Source organism: Falco punctatus (genome assembly GCF_963210335.1).
Source record: "Falco punctatus genome assembly, chromosome: 1".
Classification (NCBI taxonomy): Eukaryota; Metazoa; Chordata; class Aves; order Falconiformes; family Falconidae; genus Falco; species Falco punctatus.
This window is the reverse complement of record NC_137580.1, coordinates 58,754,804-58,768,960: the sequence shown is the minus strand read 5'-3', so window position 1 is coordinate 58,768,960 and position 14,157 is coordinate 58,754,804. Positions and strand designations below refer to the sequence as shown.

At 43.6% G+C, this 14,157-nt stretch overlaps 1 protein-coding gene across 2 annotated transcripts in view; it reads left to right on the top strand.

Moving 5' to 3' along the window:
* KDR (kinase insert domain receptor) overlaps window positions 1–13,850 on the top strand; it is a 32,266-nt gene extending 18,416 nt beyond the window's left edge. The window contains exons 21-30 of one of the 2 annotated variants that reach the window (XM_080385371.1): window positions 1,513–1,669; window positions 3,162–3,262; window positions 4,587–4,709; window positions 4,858–4,969; window positions 5,360–5,459; window positions 5,571–5,676; window positions 7,554–7,705; window positions 11,133–11,229; window positions 11,332–11,420; window positions 12,277–13,850. In XM_080385371.1, coding sequence (XP_080241497.1) covers window positions 1,513–1,669; window positions 3,162–3,262; window positions 4,587–4,709; window positions 4,858–4,969; window positions 5,360–5,459; window positions 5,571–5,676; window positions 7,554–7,705; window positions 11,133–11,229; window positions 11,332–11,420; window positions 12,277–12,496 — 1,257 coding nt within the window. In that variant the 3' untranslated portion in view covers window positions 12,497–13,850. Of the gene's footprint in view, window positions 1–1,512; window positions 1,670–3,161; window positions 3,263–4,586; window positions 4,710–4,857; window positions 4,970–5,359; window positions 5,460–5,570; window positions 5,677–7,553; window positions 7,706–11,132; window positions 11,245–11,331; window positions 11,421–12,276 lie in introns of both variants that reach the window. The other variant, XM_080385370.1, reaches the window with a different exon arrangement.
* Window positions 13,851–14,157: the final 307 nt, after the last annotated feature.

Genomic DNA, 14,157 nt, shown 5'->3' with positions numbered 1-14,157 from the left:
TGTGCAAAGGAACTGGGCTTCCACTATTTCCCTTGGCAGGTTATTCTATACTTGGCTGTATCTGTCAGGAAGTTTTTTCTGATTATCAGCCTGAATTTTTTCCTTTCTTAGTTAAGCTCCAGACCACCTTAAATAACTGCGCTCCCTGTTTAGTGTATACATCTATCAGATATCCATAGGCATCTTCTATCGCGTGATTATCCTTCCCACTGTCCCCTTGGCTCATTGCTGAACCAGGCTATACATTTTATTTGCTGTTAGTCGTTTTGTATAATTGGTGTATCTCATGAGTTTAAGTTCAGCTTTTCACCTCCCAAACTTCTGCAAGGAGGAGCTCCATCACAGCACCCCCTTTCTGCACCCTGGTTTGAAAGGAGGGGGAGGATGGAGGCCGGCATTTTCAAATTCATTTCTGGACACCTTTGAGAGGGGGCCTGATTTCTGGAGGGGGTTGTGAGGATCCATCCCCTCCAAGGATTGGATTGCTGAATGAGGATCATGGCTGTGTGTACCCAGTGCTGAGCATCATGCTCAGGACCCTACCAGTTTTCACCCACAGCCAAGAGGGAGGCCCCTGGGCTACGCTCCACCATGCTGGTAGACCTGAGTCTTCCCGCAGCTGCTTTGTTTAGATCAGAGCTCCTTCCAACTGCTTGTCAGTTCTCCAGGGGGTTATTTTTCCTTATTCTTGGAGTCATTGTTTACTATTTTATATTGGCAAAGACAACTCGCTGCATCTTCTTGTGAGGTAAAAAGGATGAACAAATATTTGAGAGGCCTTGAAGGAAGAAGCAGGGTTTCATGAGGGTGCTGACCCTTGCTAATACAAGCAGTGAGGATGAGAATCAGTGACGGAAAAAAACAGCCCTGCCGGGGGAGAAAAGTCACCAAACTGAAGCAGGAGAAAATGGAAACACAGTGGAGGAAGCTTGTGGGGCTGGCATCCTCCCTAGAGGCATTCGGTGGCATAGAGAAAGAAGGAAATAAATCAGATTTTGAGGGCTGCTAGTGTTTTAGCCAAGCTAGAGGTTTAGCAGAAGGGCCTTTGCAGCAGCAAGATGGAAAGCCATAGCAGTACAGAGGGGCTTGAGTGTATGAGAGGGGGCTCAGCAGCATCCACGTGTGCTTCATGAGTGGTGGGTACCAGGGGGCTGAGAAGGCCAGCTTCTCAGTGTGCATTTTTCCCCAGCATGTGGAGTTGTTGCTGGGGGGTGTGGCTGGGAGGATGCTGGACTAAGCTAAAGCTGTGCTGTGGAGTGGCAACGGGTACTGGAGCTGGTGAGCACATGTGGCCATGGGTTGGGGTTTGCCAGTGCTGTCACCATGCCAGCCTGGTGCCCCAGCCAGAGCTGGCCTGGAGCAGAGTGGCCGATCATGCCAGTACTGGGCTGCCCTCCCTGCCTTCAGAGGGGCCCATGGCACAGACCATGCGGAGTGCCATTGCCTCTCCCAGGGAAGCTCCTGGCATGCTTTCTGCTTCTGATTTCTCCCACCCTCCCCTCACATTCCTAGACCAAAAGTGCCAGGTGTCGGCAGGGGAAGGAGAACTACGTCGGAGATGTCTCCGCAGACTTGAAGCGACGGTTGGACAGCATCACAAGCAGCCAGAGCTCAGCAAGCTCTGGCTTTGTGGAGGAGCGCTCCTTGAGTGACGTGGAAGAGGAGGATGGTAGGATATGTCTTTTCTTGGTATTAGAACAGCTGTCATTGGTGGCGGTGGCAGCTGATGAGGGACATTGGGGACTGCGTGATTGCCAAAGCTCCCTCAAAGCTTGTGCAGGGTGTTTCCTAGATAACCAAAGTTCCTAAGCTATGGTTATGTAGTTCACATCCCTAAACACTCAGCTGAGTCCCAGGTAATGTCCTATCTGAAAAGGTGGCATTTTTAGTGCACCGCCTTTTGGAGATCCCTCTGTTTATATGTCCCAGTGTCTTCAGGGAAAATCGAAGAGCACAAACTCCAAAGGCAGTGCAGAGAGGGATGCGCCAGGGTGCTACCTGTATTTCCTCAGTGTTTACGCAGAAGTTAAATATCACGAAACCCCATCTGCTTCACTGCTTATTAGCAGAAAGGTTTATCTACCTTCCCTCTGTACAGGTGGTGTGTCAGGAACAGGAAACCTGAATTACCCACTCTTTCAAAGCCTCTCTTGGATATACACACCATCTGCAGTAGTTTCACAGATGCATTTGCTGTGCTTTCCTTTGGCAGAGGCAGCACAAAGTGCTCAGTGCTGCCAACGTGTTTCAGAGACCACTAATTTCATCAAGCAGTGGGATCAGACAGGTCAGGAGGGAGGCTGTAGCTTAGTCATCTGTACCTTGACTTCTACTAAAAATCATTTAATGCAAAGAAAAACATCAGTATGTTAGCAGGGAGGATGATGCGGTTTCAATGTGCTCCTAATAGGTAATGTCAGGCATGCACTTTATGCATTTCCACACCATTTTGGTCCTTTTCAGACCTCTCTAGTGTAAACACTGACCTTCTGAGCTGGCATGATGTAGTAAGTATGTAGACCTAAAGCAGGTCTTGAGAAGAGGGTTTTAGCCACCAGTGTTGTAGCTTGCAGTAGATTTCTTGTGAAAATCAAGAGCTGAGCAAAGTCATTGAGTTGTTTATTTCGGCAGGAACTAAATGCCTAGGTATCTTTGTTGGATACTTGAGTACATTATTCTTCCAGGTCACTAGAGGATGAGGGAAGGCTTCTTCTACCCTAAATTAGCAGGGCTTTTTGCCAAATTCAAGTCTTTCTCCCCATGGCATATTCTTCCCCAAAAAGGACTAGGTGGGGCCTCACTCTCATTGGTTTCCAAATTCATCTGCTGAAACCACAGCAAGCCTTTCCTGGCCTAGGAACTTGTGAGCTGAGGTTTGGTTGTTTTTCTTTCGGGACTGTTTTGCAGATCTTTCCACTGGTGAGAACTCTGGAAATAAGCAATGAGGCCTGAGGTATAACCCATCATCTTGAAGTTTATTTTGCACAGGGCTGATTTGGTGTAAAATGGGTTGTTAGTGATAATTATACAGCCAAAAAGGGACTCAGTTTGCTCCTCCAGTTCAATGTAGCATAAAATCAAGATGGACTTCTACCTAAGAAGCACTTATGGGTGAAATCAGTTTCAAAGGGCATGTTTGACCATCATCTGATTTTTTTCAGCTGGTTCTGAAGACCTTTGCAAGAACCCTTTGACCATGGAGGACCTCATCTGTTATAGCTTCCAGGTGGCGAGGGGGATGGAGTTTTTGGCTTCACGCAAAGTAAGGAACTTCTCTGGAAGAGTGGCATGTTATTTATTTGACTGTAGGAAATAGTGCTGTAGGTCTATAGAAGGAAACAGCATGTTCATCTCTGGACTAGCAGGCATCTGCAACACTTTCTTTTTGCCCTAAGACATAACAAATCATTAATACTGTAGAGTGAAACAGTCCGTGCGTTTATTGACACAAATGTTGGTGATCTGTATAGCGTTTGTGGGTCACCCTGGTTCATAGAAGAATGAGTAAATAGTTGGAGGAGAGGAGCTGACTTACAAAGATGATTAAAGGAATTAAGGACAAATCCCTAGTAAGCAGAGCTAAACGAGAGTGAAGAAGTTTACTCTGAGGAGGTTGCCTATGTCTTGTGCAGTGGAATTGGAAGGGCAGTGTAAGGAGATGCAGTGTTCACCTGTGAAACTTCATGGATGACTCCTTGGAGAGTCCCTTGCCAAGGACACTCTGGCAGTCAATAGCAGCTCACCTGAACTTGGCCTTCGAGGAGTGCTTTTCTGCAGTTTGATCCTAAATATGTATAGCACATTTTTCAAAGGATGTAAATTCCAGCAAGAGCGAGGAATAGGTTGCAGTTGTATAGAAACAAAAAGTACTTAGAAATGGGAAAAGGAAATAGAAGCGAGGAATACAACTGTGCTCTAGAGTGCAGGCAAGGTGTTCAAGAGCAGATTCCAGAGTCTTTTCTAAAAACATGCATTTGTCTGCATTTCATACATCCTGGTTGGTGTGTGTATGTATAAATATGTCTTCCCAGGTTCTGCACTTCCAGTCCGTACTAGAAGCACATCTTCAGCCAGTTTCAGAGCCTGGCTTTTTACTTGAGTTTTGAGTCTTTGGGTTTTGGCTAAACTGTTGTTGTGAATAGGTAAAGGCATGAACTTTTCTGTCTGTAGTCAAGATTAGTTTGTGTTGGATCAAATCAGCATTTTAGCATGGTATGTTTTTCAGAGAGTGGAGTACACAGATTTGAATGAAGCTAAGTAAATCTAAAGGTAATCAGATCTGAACTTGTTTTGTGTCAGCTTCTTAGGATAATTAATTAGCTAACTTCAAAGGCCCTCTCTGCATAGTGGATAAACAGATGTATGTTTAGACTTGGGAACGCAAGTCTCCCTGAGCCAAATCAGTTGTGACCATCAAAAAAGCACTTAAAATCAGTAACTGTTGATGCCGAGGTTCCTTTTTCTTAAAAGGTTTTAAGAGTTATCTGGCCTTTGGGCGTAGGAGAGCACATATGTGAAAGAGATCAGCCCTGTGGACAGAGCTGTGACGACAGGCGGCATATGAAGTTGTTTACTTCTCTTTGCAGTGCATCCACAGGGACCTGGCTGCTCGTAATATCCTCTTGTCAGACAATAACGTGGTCAAAATCTGTGATTTTGGCTTGGCTCGAGACATCTACAAAGACCCAGATTATGTCAGAAAAGGAGATGTAAGTTTCAGATTCTCTATTTGAGAGAGAATTAAGATGAAGTCATGACACTTTGTTTGTTTGTTTGTTTTTTCACCTTAAATCACTTTGTGGAAACTCAGTGTTTTGCTAAACTATGATACCTTTTTGTTTATGGAAATGCTTTCAGGCCAGACTACCCCTGAAATGGATGGCACCAGAAACCATTTTTGATAGAGTATATACTATTCAGAGTGACGTATGGTCCTTTGGAGTTCTGCTATGGGAAATATTTTCATTAGGTGAGTCACCATAATTCTACCAAGCCATATTAAATTTTAAACAACAAAGTCTGAAGAAAACAGTCACAGTGTTCTTGGATCCTCTAGCATATCTTTTTTTCACTTCTTGAAAATTTCCTGTTTATTTTCTTTATCAAAATAAAATAAATTTCCTTAAAAATGCAAATGTACAAACATGGACTTGAAACGCTTCTTCATAGAATTTCAGTATGTGATGATGTGCCTCATTTACTCAATCAGTTGCTGTTTCCATCATAAATATAAATTGTTTGCACATCCGAATGTACTAAATTACCTTATTAACTCAGGCCATAGCAAATTATTTGTTTGAAAACCAATCCCAGAATTTAAGAGTCTAATGCATTACAATTGCTGTTGCTGTCATTTTAGGCGCGTCGCCGTACCCTGGTGTGAAAATTGATGAGGAATTTTGCAGAAGACTGAAAGAAGGAACAAGAATGAGAGCACCAGACTATACAACACCAGAAATGTGAGAAATTGTTCTTCCAGCTGCACTCATTTACCCCACAATAATAGCGGATGCTGGAGCAAGCACCTGCTCGCACCTTGCTGGTATTTTACTGGGGTTTGTCCTTCCTAGGTACCAGACAATGCTGGATTGCTGGCATGGAGATCCTAAGCAGAGACCAACTTTTTCAGAGCTGGTGGAGCACCTGGGGAATTTACTGCAAGCCAATGTCCGTCAGGTACATGAGATGTATTCTCTGCTGAAACCCTCCCGTTTCGCCAGCCACCACAAAGTCTTGTAGTCAGGTACTGCCTGCTGGAGCTGTGAGGAGCCTGGGCTTCTGACACCACTCCCGTTACTGACTGGCAGTCGGGGTAACTTGCAGAGAAGGATGACTTGGTGGGCAGAAGATTGCAGAGGTCTGTTGTAAAAAAAAGCTACTTTGCCCTGCCAGCAAGGGCTTCCCTTGACACTACTGATGAGCTTACTTAGCTGTCTTGCTGGGGAGTTGTTGGCGCAGGCTCAGTTCCCTGCGGTGCTGATGATTTCTCTGCATACTGCAGAGGCATTTGGCAGGTAGCTCCTGTTGATCTTACTGTGCCAAAGACAGACACCTTAACATATGTGAGGATGTGGGTTGCAATGCCTTTAATGACTTCTGGAAAATGAGGATAAAGGCAGTTCGCTGCCTGTCAGCAGCTCCATGCAGAGAAGTATAAGATTTGTCTTGTGTGCAAGCACTGTAGTAAGAGAGCCCACTGCATGCAGGTGGGGTACATGGGCCTCCCCCCCAGGTTCTCCATCTTGTGGCTCCCTCTTCATGTAGCATGGAAGTGGCCAAGGCCAGGGCAACAGATGTGAGCACACTGGGGGAAGGAGGCTGGATTTGGCCATGTGCTCTCCTATTAAACGAGTTGTCCCTTTCTGAGCTATTTGGTAATGATGGGAATTACCTGCCCTTCCAAACTACGTGTACATAAGGAAACTCAGAAAGGATAGTGTTTCTTCACTTTCCTAAAGAGCAGCTTGAATCTTATGTGTCACAGAATCACAGGCAGGCTGAGTTTGGAAGTGACCTCTGGAAGTCATCTGGTCCAACCTCACTGCTCAAGAAGGGCCACCTAGAGCTGGTTGCCCACTACCATGCCCATGCGGCTTTTGAGTATCTCCAAGTATGGAGACTCCACAACCTCTCTGGGCAACCCGTGCCAGCATTTGATCACCGTCACAGCAAAAAAGTGTTTCCGTGTATGTTCAGAACATACTTTGTTTATATTTGCTCATAATCTAGTATGGCTGGATTTTTAGACCCTCTTGTCATGAATGGTAGTATACTGTGACTATAAAAGACAAAACATGATTTGCTGTCTGATAACTAATAGCTAATTATGCATGTGTCATATTGTAATCTGAAAGGGGTAGATGAAAAAAAATTAAATAAAAGGTGGAATCTACTAAAGATTTTCCTTTGGGACTATAAATACATATGCAGTACCTAAGGATGCGTAATCCATTTTTTCTCTTTATACCTTAGAGCAAAAAGCAAACAAGTAGAAGAAATTTCTAAAAATGGTGTCCTTGTTATTCACATCAAATTAGATGCCAAAGTACGATAGAAATTTTCTTTTTCTGCTATCCTAATTTCTTTTTTTTTTAATTTACTTCTTATACTTAATTTAGCCTTTCTGATTCATACACTGTAGTCTAATTCAGTCTCAGTTTCAGTTTAAGTTAAAACTTTCAGTTTAAAGTTTCAGTTTATTTTTTTTTCCTCAGGTTCATATTCTTTGTTTCATTGGGTTTTAAACATTACTAAAACCTACATTTTTTATTTCAAAGACATCAATAAAAAGTTCCATTTATACATTATGCTACAATATGTCATATAAAAAAAATCTCAATTTTTTATCTCAAACTACTTGGCAGTGGTTCTTCTTAAGTTTCCTTCTTTTGACGTAGCTGCTCCTGCAAAGGTGGTATAACGTTTTATAGTTTAATGAAACTATAACTCAAGGTAGCACTGTGAAACTGATGCATTCTCCACATATGTATGTGTAGCTGTTTATTTATCTCAGCAGCCTAAATAATTTTTGTATTTTTTCACTGCATTTACAGGATGGTAAAGACTACGTTGTCCTTCCTTTGTCAGTATCACTGAATATGGAAGAGGATTCGGGTCTCTCTCTCCCAACTTCACCTGCTTCCTGTAGGGAGGAAGAGGAAGTCTGTGATCCTAAATTCCATTATGACAACACAGCAGGAATTAGGTATTTTATATGGTGGACATCCTACTGGGGCCTCTGGGCAGGTTTTGTTCATGCTGGGGGCAGGGAAAACGAAAGGAAGAGACTTCAGCTGCCTGGTCCATATTTAAATTTCTCCATAGGGATAAGAAGGAATCTGTAGTTTTTATAGGAAAAAAATAGTTTCTTACCTCCCCAAACACTAGTGGGGTTTTTGGGTCTTTTTTTTTTTTGCTACCCTTTCAAGATTTGGTACTCTCACTCAAAAAAACCCCGCGAGTTTTTTATTTAGTTCTCAAGAACCAGAATGAATAAAAAGTTTAACTGATCCAGTTCAGTTGTGTTCACACTCTTGTATTGCGGCTCCCTAAAATATTAATGGAGATAGATCTATCATTGGATCGATTAGATCTGGCATTTCCCCTCCTGAAGTGAAATGTTGGTAAATAGGTCATGAATTGATAGCCAAGGAGAATGCGATCTAAATAGTGTTGTCACTGTTTTTTGTCCACTGCTTGCTTCTGGTGGGCTGCTGGTGCATCCACAATGGACCAATAGTGGTAGATGCTGCTGGGTGTCATGGCAGAAGTGACTTCCCTGATGAGGAAGGAATTATTTTTTTTAAGCAGTGCTTATGTTGGACCTTGTGAGGACCTCAAACAACATGAAAAAGAAAGGTATTTTCTCACCCAGTGCTGCCCAAGATCAAATTCAGCCACTTAGATGCTGGGAGCCCTGGGTTGCTTGTTGCAATTGTGGGAGAAGGAGTAGGATAGAAAGAGATGGATCCAGCCATCCGTGCAGAGATGGACTCTGCTGGCAGGTTTCATGTGGTTTCCACAAAGTGGAGCTCTCTCCCTCGCTGCTTGCATTATATCCACCAAACACAAAGAAAGTTCCCAATGATTTTAGGTACTGGAGGATTACATTTTTATGTGGTCCTGGCAAAGGCTAGGTAGGCACAGTGCATTTCACACTTCAGTTGAACTATGGTCCTAGAGCTGAACTCTCAACCCCATGTTTTAGTAGCGGGGCAGTCCAAAATATGAATATTTAGAAGACAAAAAAGCATGATGTAACACTGAAAACATCACAGTTATTTTCCACTTCTAATACTTCCTATTTGGCTTTCTTGGATCCAATTCCTGTTATGAACAGAAGTAAAATCTGTCAGCCTTTTAAAGAGACTTTGAACCTCTTCTGTCTTACAGTGTGACAGGGTTGTGAAAGCACTTGGGGAAAGCATGCTAGGAGAGGCAAAGTGGGGAGCTTACGGCATACTTAGGGGCTTTGTTCTTCTGTCCTGGTAGCTGAAAATTATTTTGTAGGCATGGATCTTGCTATACATGTAGTAAAGATTGATTGATCTGTTCAGTAATGTCTTTTTCAATCTTCATAAAAGTACTAAATACAATCTCTAAATCAAAACTGGAGGAGGAAAAGCAAGCCCAGGGAAATCGCAGAGAATATTAAAGAGTATTTAGATTATGAGGTAAATTAAAATCGGCAGAACCTCCTAATATCTGCCGTATTTGACTTAGGAAACAGACAGACAGTTTCTGAACCTATAAAGGTTGTCATTAAGAACAGTCAGGTGAGGTAAAGAAGATTTAAGGAGGTGTGAAGATAATGCCTTTTTCAGAAAGAACAGGAAAGAACTAACCCTTAAATCAGGTTAACTTGAATCCTAGGAATGGTCCCAGAATAAACAATCAGATAAATAATGGTAAATGCCTGCAGGAAAATGAAGTAACTAAAAATGTCTGGCATGGATTTGTCAAGAGCAAATCAAGTCACACCAACCTAAATTTCATTTTTAGGGAGGATAATTGGTCTGATGGATAGCAGGGAAGGTGGATTTTGATCTTCTGGGGGGTATTTTGGGGCCTTTTTTGATGGGACAGTCTGTTAGAAAATGTGAATGCGTGTCAGGAAATACTGTCAGGGTGGCATCAGCTGAGCCCTCACCACCACCAGGCAGGACGTGGGCTCCACGTGTGGCCTCTCTCTGCCTGCACACTCTTTCTGGTCGTGTTTGCAAGCAGCTTGGCTTAACCGGGAGGATCTAATTCATTGTAGCCTATGTAGGCTGACTCTTGTCTGGGCTGAGCGAAGGCAGGACTCCCATACCCAGGAGGTTGTTCAGATCCACGCCACCCTGGTAACTGTAGTCCTGGCCATGCAGTTCTGTGCCTGTGTGGGCAATTACATGCAAGCACATGGGGAGCTTTCAGACTAAGAAGGCAAGTTGTGGAACGAACTGCTCATCGTTCAGGGTCAGGTTGTCCAGGCGGGTAAGTGGGCTAGATTTTCCATTAGATGTTTTTGGCCCTGGAAGGGTTGCGGGGGAAAGTGAATACTCGCAGAGTAACAGGAGCAGAAGACATGGTCAGTGCAGACAGAGTTCTTGAAAGAACTGGTTTTGTTAAGTCTAGGAAGAGAAAATTGAGAGGGAACATAGCAGCAGTTTTTGGTATATGCAAAGTTGCTCGAAAGAGCGCGATAATTAAATATTCTGTGTCCCCAGCAACAGAAGAAATTTTATTTGCAGAAAATACTTGGGTTTAATATTTGAAAACCATTCTAAAGTGTGATTGATCACCTGAGCAGGATACACAGGGAAATTGTAAAATTCCCGCCAGTTTAAGTAAATGTGGATTGGAGACAGGCAGGACTCAACATAGCTAGACTCAAATGCGAAACGGGATGAATAATGTTCTTAATTGCCTCCAACTTTGAGCTTCAAGTGGATGCAGGTTTCTCTTCTAGCTCCATGGCTTTTTCTTCAATAGCTGTTAGGAACAGAAATTTGTCCTGTTTAACTGGGGCAACATCCTTTTCATTCTGTATCCACTTAGACAGAAAGCTGAGGGTAGCTGTTTTGTTTACTGTATTAGTACCTCCATGAAAGTCAATTTTATTTCTTTGTCCAATTTTTTTTATGGATGTCATCCTGACCAGGCGGCTTCCTTTGGAGAAGAGCCTTCAACAGAGATGTAGCACTCCCTGTCCTGATCCCCATGGTTTAAGGGCAGCAGGCTGCTGAGTCTGCTGTTGTTGTCTCAAGTCCAACCAGGGTTCTCAGAAGTACAGTCCAAAGGAAGAGACACATGTCTGTGCTCCAGAATTCTCTGTGTATTATACTTCTAAGCAAAGCTTGCAGGAAGTGAAGCCCTCCAGTGTAACTGAGGAAAGGAGCTGTTTTCTCAAAGCCATTTCTTAGGATTTGCTCAGAGATCACGGTTGTCAGGAGCAGAAGGTCAGAAACATGTCACTTTCTAGGCTGTTTGTCCTTTTCAATAAATAGATATTCTGAGGTTTGCATAATATGTTTTGACAAAGGGATTAACTTCTCTGCAGAGAGATAAAAGGATTCTGATATCATTGCACTGTTTGCAGCCAAGCTGTGGATAGTGGACACAAACCTTTTTTTGTTTTCTTTTCTTTTCAGTCAGTACCGGCAAGGTAGCAAAAGAAAAAGCCGCCCTGTGAGTGTGAAAACATTTGAAGATGTCCCATTGGTAACCACAGTAAAAGTTGTTCAGGAGGTGAATTTGTTGTTTGTATGTCTTCTCCTTCTGTTTATGTCTTCTTTTCTTGGGTTTTATTTTTATCCCTTGCCATTTAATGCATTTCTAACACCTTTGCAGGAAAACCAGACAGATAGTGGGATGGTTCTTGCATCTGAAGAGCTGAAGACATTGGAAGAGAGCGATAAACAAGTGAAAATACCTTTTAGGTAAGGCTCAGGCTGTGTGTATTGAATATGACCTTTTGCTTGCAGTATGTCAAAAGATTGATTGGTTTGTAAAAGTTTTTAGAAGAAAAAATCTTTTCTTACTCTATTTTTAAAAACACAAAGAAAAATTGTGCACTGTATGCCTGGTCATCGTCATTTAGTACCAGGGGAGGAGAAGTAATGCAGCTGTTGGAAGCATCAGCCAGCACTGTAGGAGGGACTTGTATTTATCAGCTGCAAAAGCATCAACCACCCCTTGAAGGAGCTGAACGGGTGCACACAATTGAGCGTATTTGTGAAGGCCTGTCTGCAATGACAAAGAGCTCTTTTTTTTCCTTTTTCTTGAGCTGACTCTTGAGTTTTCAGGATGTACCTGGGTGTATTTTCAGAGCATTGTACAGGGGTTTCATTGTGCAGTTCACAGGAAGCACAGTGGCATTGGTGGAGCTGAAACCTCACGTATGCTCTCTGAGAGCTTCTCAGGATTTATTTTTTCCAGGATAACTCCAGTGCAAACAAAGGTATACTGCAGTTACAATTGCACCACAGCTGAAATCTGTGAAGCCTCTCAAATTTTTCTTTCCATTTAATCTGTGGTCACAGTCTTAACTCTTTGTATTGTCATAAGATTAAATATCCTTTTCATGCATTACTAAAGTTAGGGCATATGAAAAGGTCTCTACTTATAATCAAATGCATGTTTAAAAAGGCTTGAAGGCAGTTTTGCTAAGTGCACCATTTTGCTTTGGTTGTTGCTGTGATGGAAAGCAGCTGCCGACCAGGAATCACCCACCTGCCCTCCAGAAGACCGTCTGTCTCCACAGCTCTCAGTCCTGTTTCTGCTTCTTTTTCACAGCACGCTGGTGCCCAGCAAGAGTAACGAGTCCGTCATGTCCGAAGCCTCCAACCAGACAAGCGGGTATCAGTCAGGGTACCATTCGGATGATATGGACACCACCGTCTACTCCAGCGAGGAGACTGAACTCTTGTGCGCCCGGGAGGCTTCGCCCCCATTCTGCCGCGCGCACGGGCTGGCCTACGACGGGGCTGTGCCGCTTGCCTCCCCGCCGCTCTAGGGCAAAGCCAGCGGCCCCGGGTCCCCCCGGGTTGTGCCTTCCTTGCCTGGGCTGGTGGTATTCAGGTTTGATGTATAGAAAGACGGCATCTGTGAGACTAAGACAAGATGTTTATTTTTCCTGAAGGGGATGTAGAAGCGTCTGGTAGCAAAACTATGCCGTGCCAGGCTGCAGGGCGCCTTCCTCGAGAGACACTGGGCGGCTGAGGGTGCAAAGCCCTGGCCGCAGCGTGTGGTCTGTGCCGACCCGATGGCGGTGTGGTGGCCTTTGGGACCCCAGTGACATGCTAGGCATCTGCTTGATGCAGGCAGCAGCACGATGTTCAACTTAACTCTTTCCAGTTGTACGAAATAATGGCACAGCCTTGCTCTTTTTTCATTGTTTTTCCCCTTGTGGCTGGACTCCAGGAAGGAAACAGCACGGCACTGGCTTCTTGTTTCTCAGAGTTAGCCCCTGCTTGCACCTCTACAAACAAAAAAAGGAACCTCCAGCTCAAGGCTCTGGCACTTGCCAACAGCCTGAGACTAAATATAGGCTGGGCTAAATATAGGTGGGGGTGATGGTCTCTGTCCTTGGCAGAGAAGAGAAGCTGCTGTACCAGACCTCAGGAGCTGCATTTGCTTGCAAGACTTCTGCGGTGAGGCTGGTTAGTAGGAAGAAGGCAGAGCACCAAGCCAAGTGACAGGACGTGGGTGCCAGGGGCATGCCTCACCTCTGAGGGTGGCTCTGGCCCCGTCCTCCCCAGCACCCTTGACCCATGCCAGGTGCCTACCTCCTTCTGAGCTAGCCTGAAACGGCTGCAGAAAATACACCCCTGCTCTGAATCACCACTGGGGCAGCCTCTACAACAGGTAGAAAAGGCAATGTAATCTACCTTAGGACTACGGGGAGCCCTGTGGTCCTGGTGGGACATCCTAAGGGCACCCTACCTTCTCATCTCATCCCCCTCCCTCAGATGTAGGTCTGACTCTTTCACTTTGCAAACTCAAAGTCTGTTTGCAATGGCAGAGATCTCCGTTGATGTGTTCTTGGGAATCCGTGACTGGTTTCATGGCAGCTCTGATCTTCTCGGAGTGGTGAGATTGTGCCTAGTTGTTGGACAACTTCTTACCTGTGTTCTTGTAGTCCCAGAGCTCTATTGATAGACACAGCACAGGCTACAAGATTTGAAAATGTAAAGCTATTTCTACTGAGTTCTTTTTTGTATTTTTATAATTATTATTTTTTTGTTTGTACTTACTATAATGTCAAATGCTGGGAACCATGAATATAAGGCATATACAGTATTTATAGCCTCTTTATGTAGAAATAAATGTAATATATTAAAATACAAATATATATATTATATAATGGATATTGTACTATTCACATTTTGTATCAGTGTTCTGTAGCATTACAAGGGTCACAATTTTTAATAGCTAAAACTTTGCTTTATTAAAAGGGACTGGAAATTTAGAGGTGGGGGCTACAAGTGGATCTATTTGCTTTTCTTGCATGTATTTTCTTATATCCTTTCTGTTGACAGGGAAGCTTATCATGTGCTACTTATTTGAAGTAATTGCATAAATAACTAGTTATTTATACCACTGTACAGGTCTATGAACATTTCTGTGGGTACTTATAGTAAACTTCAGTGATTTTTAGCAGTTCGCAGTAAGTGC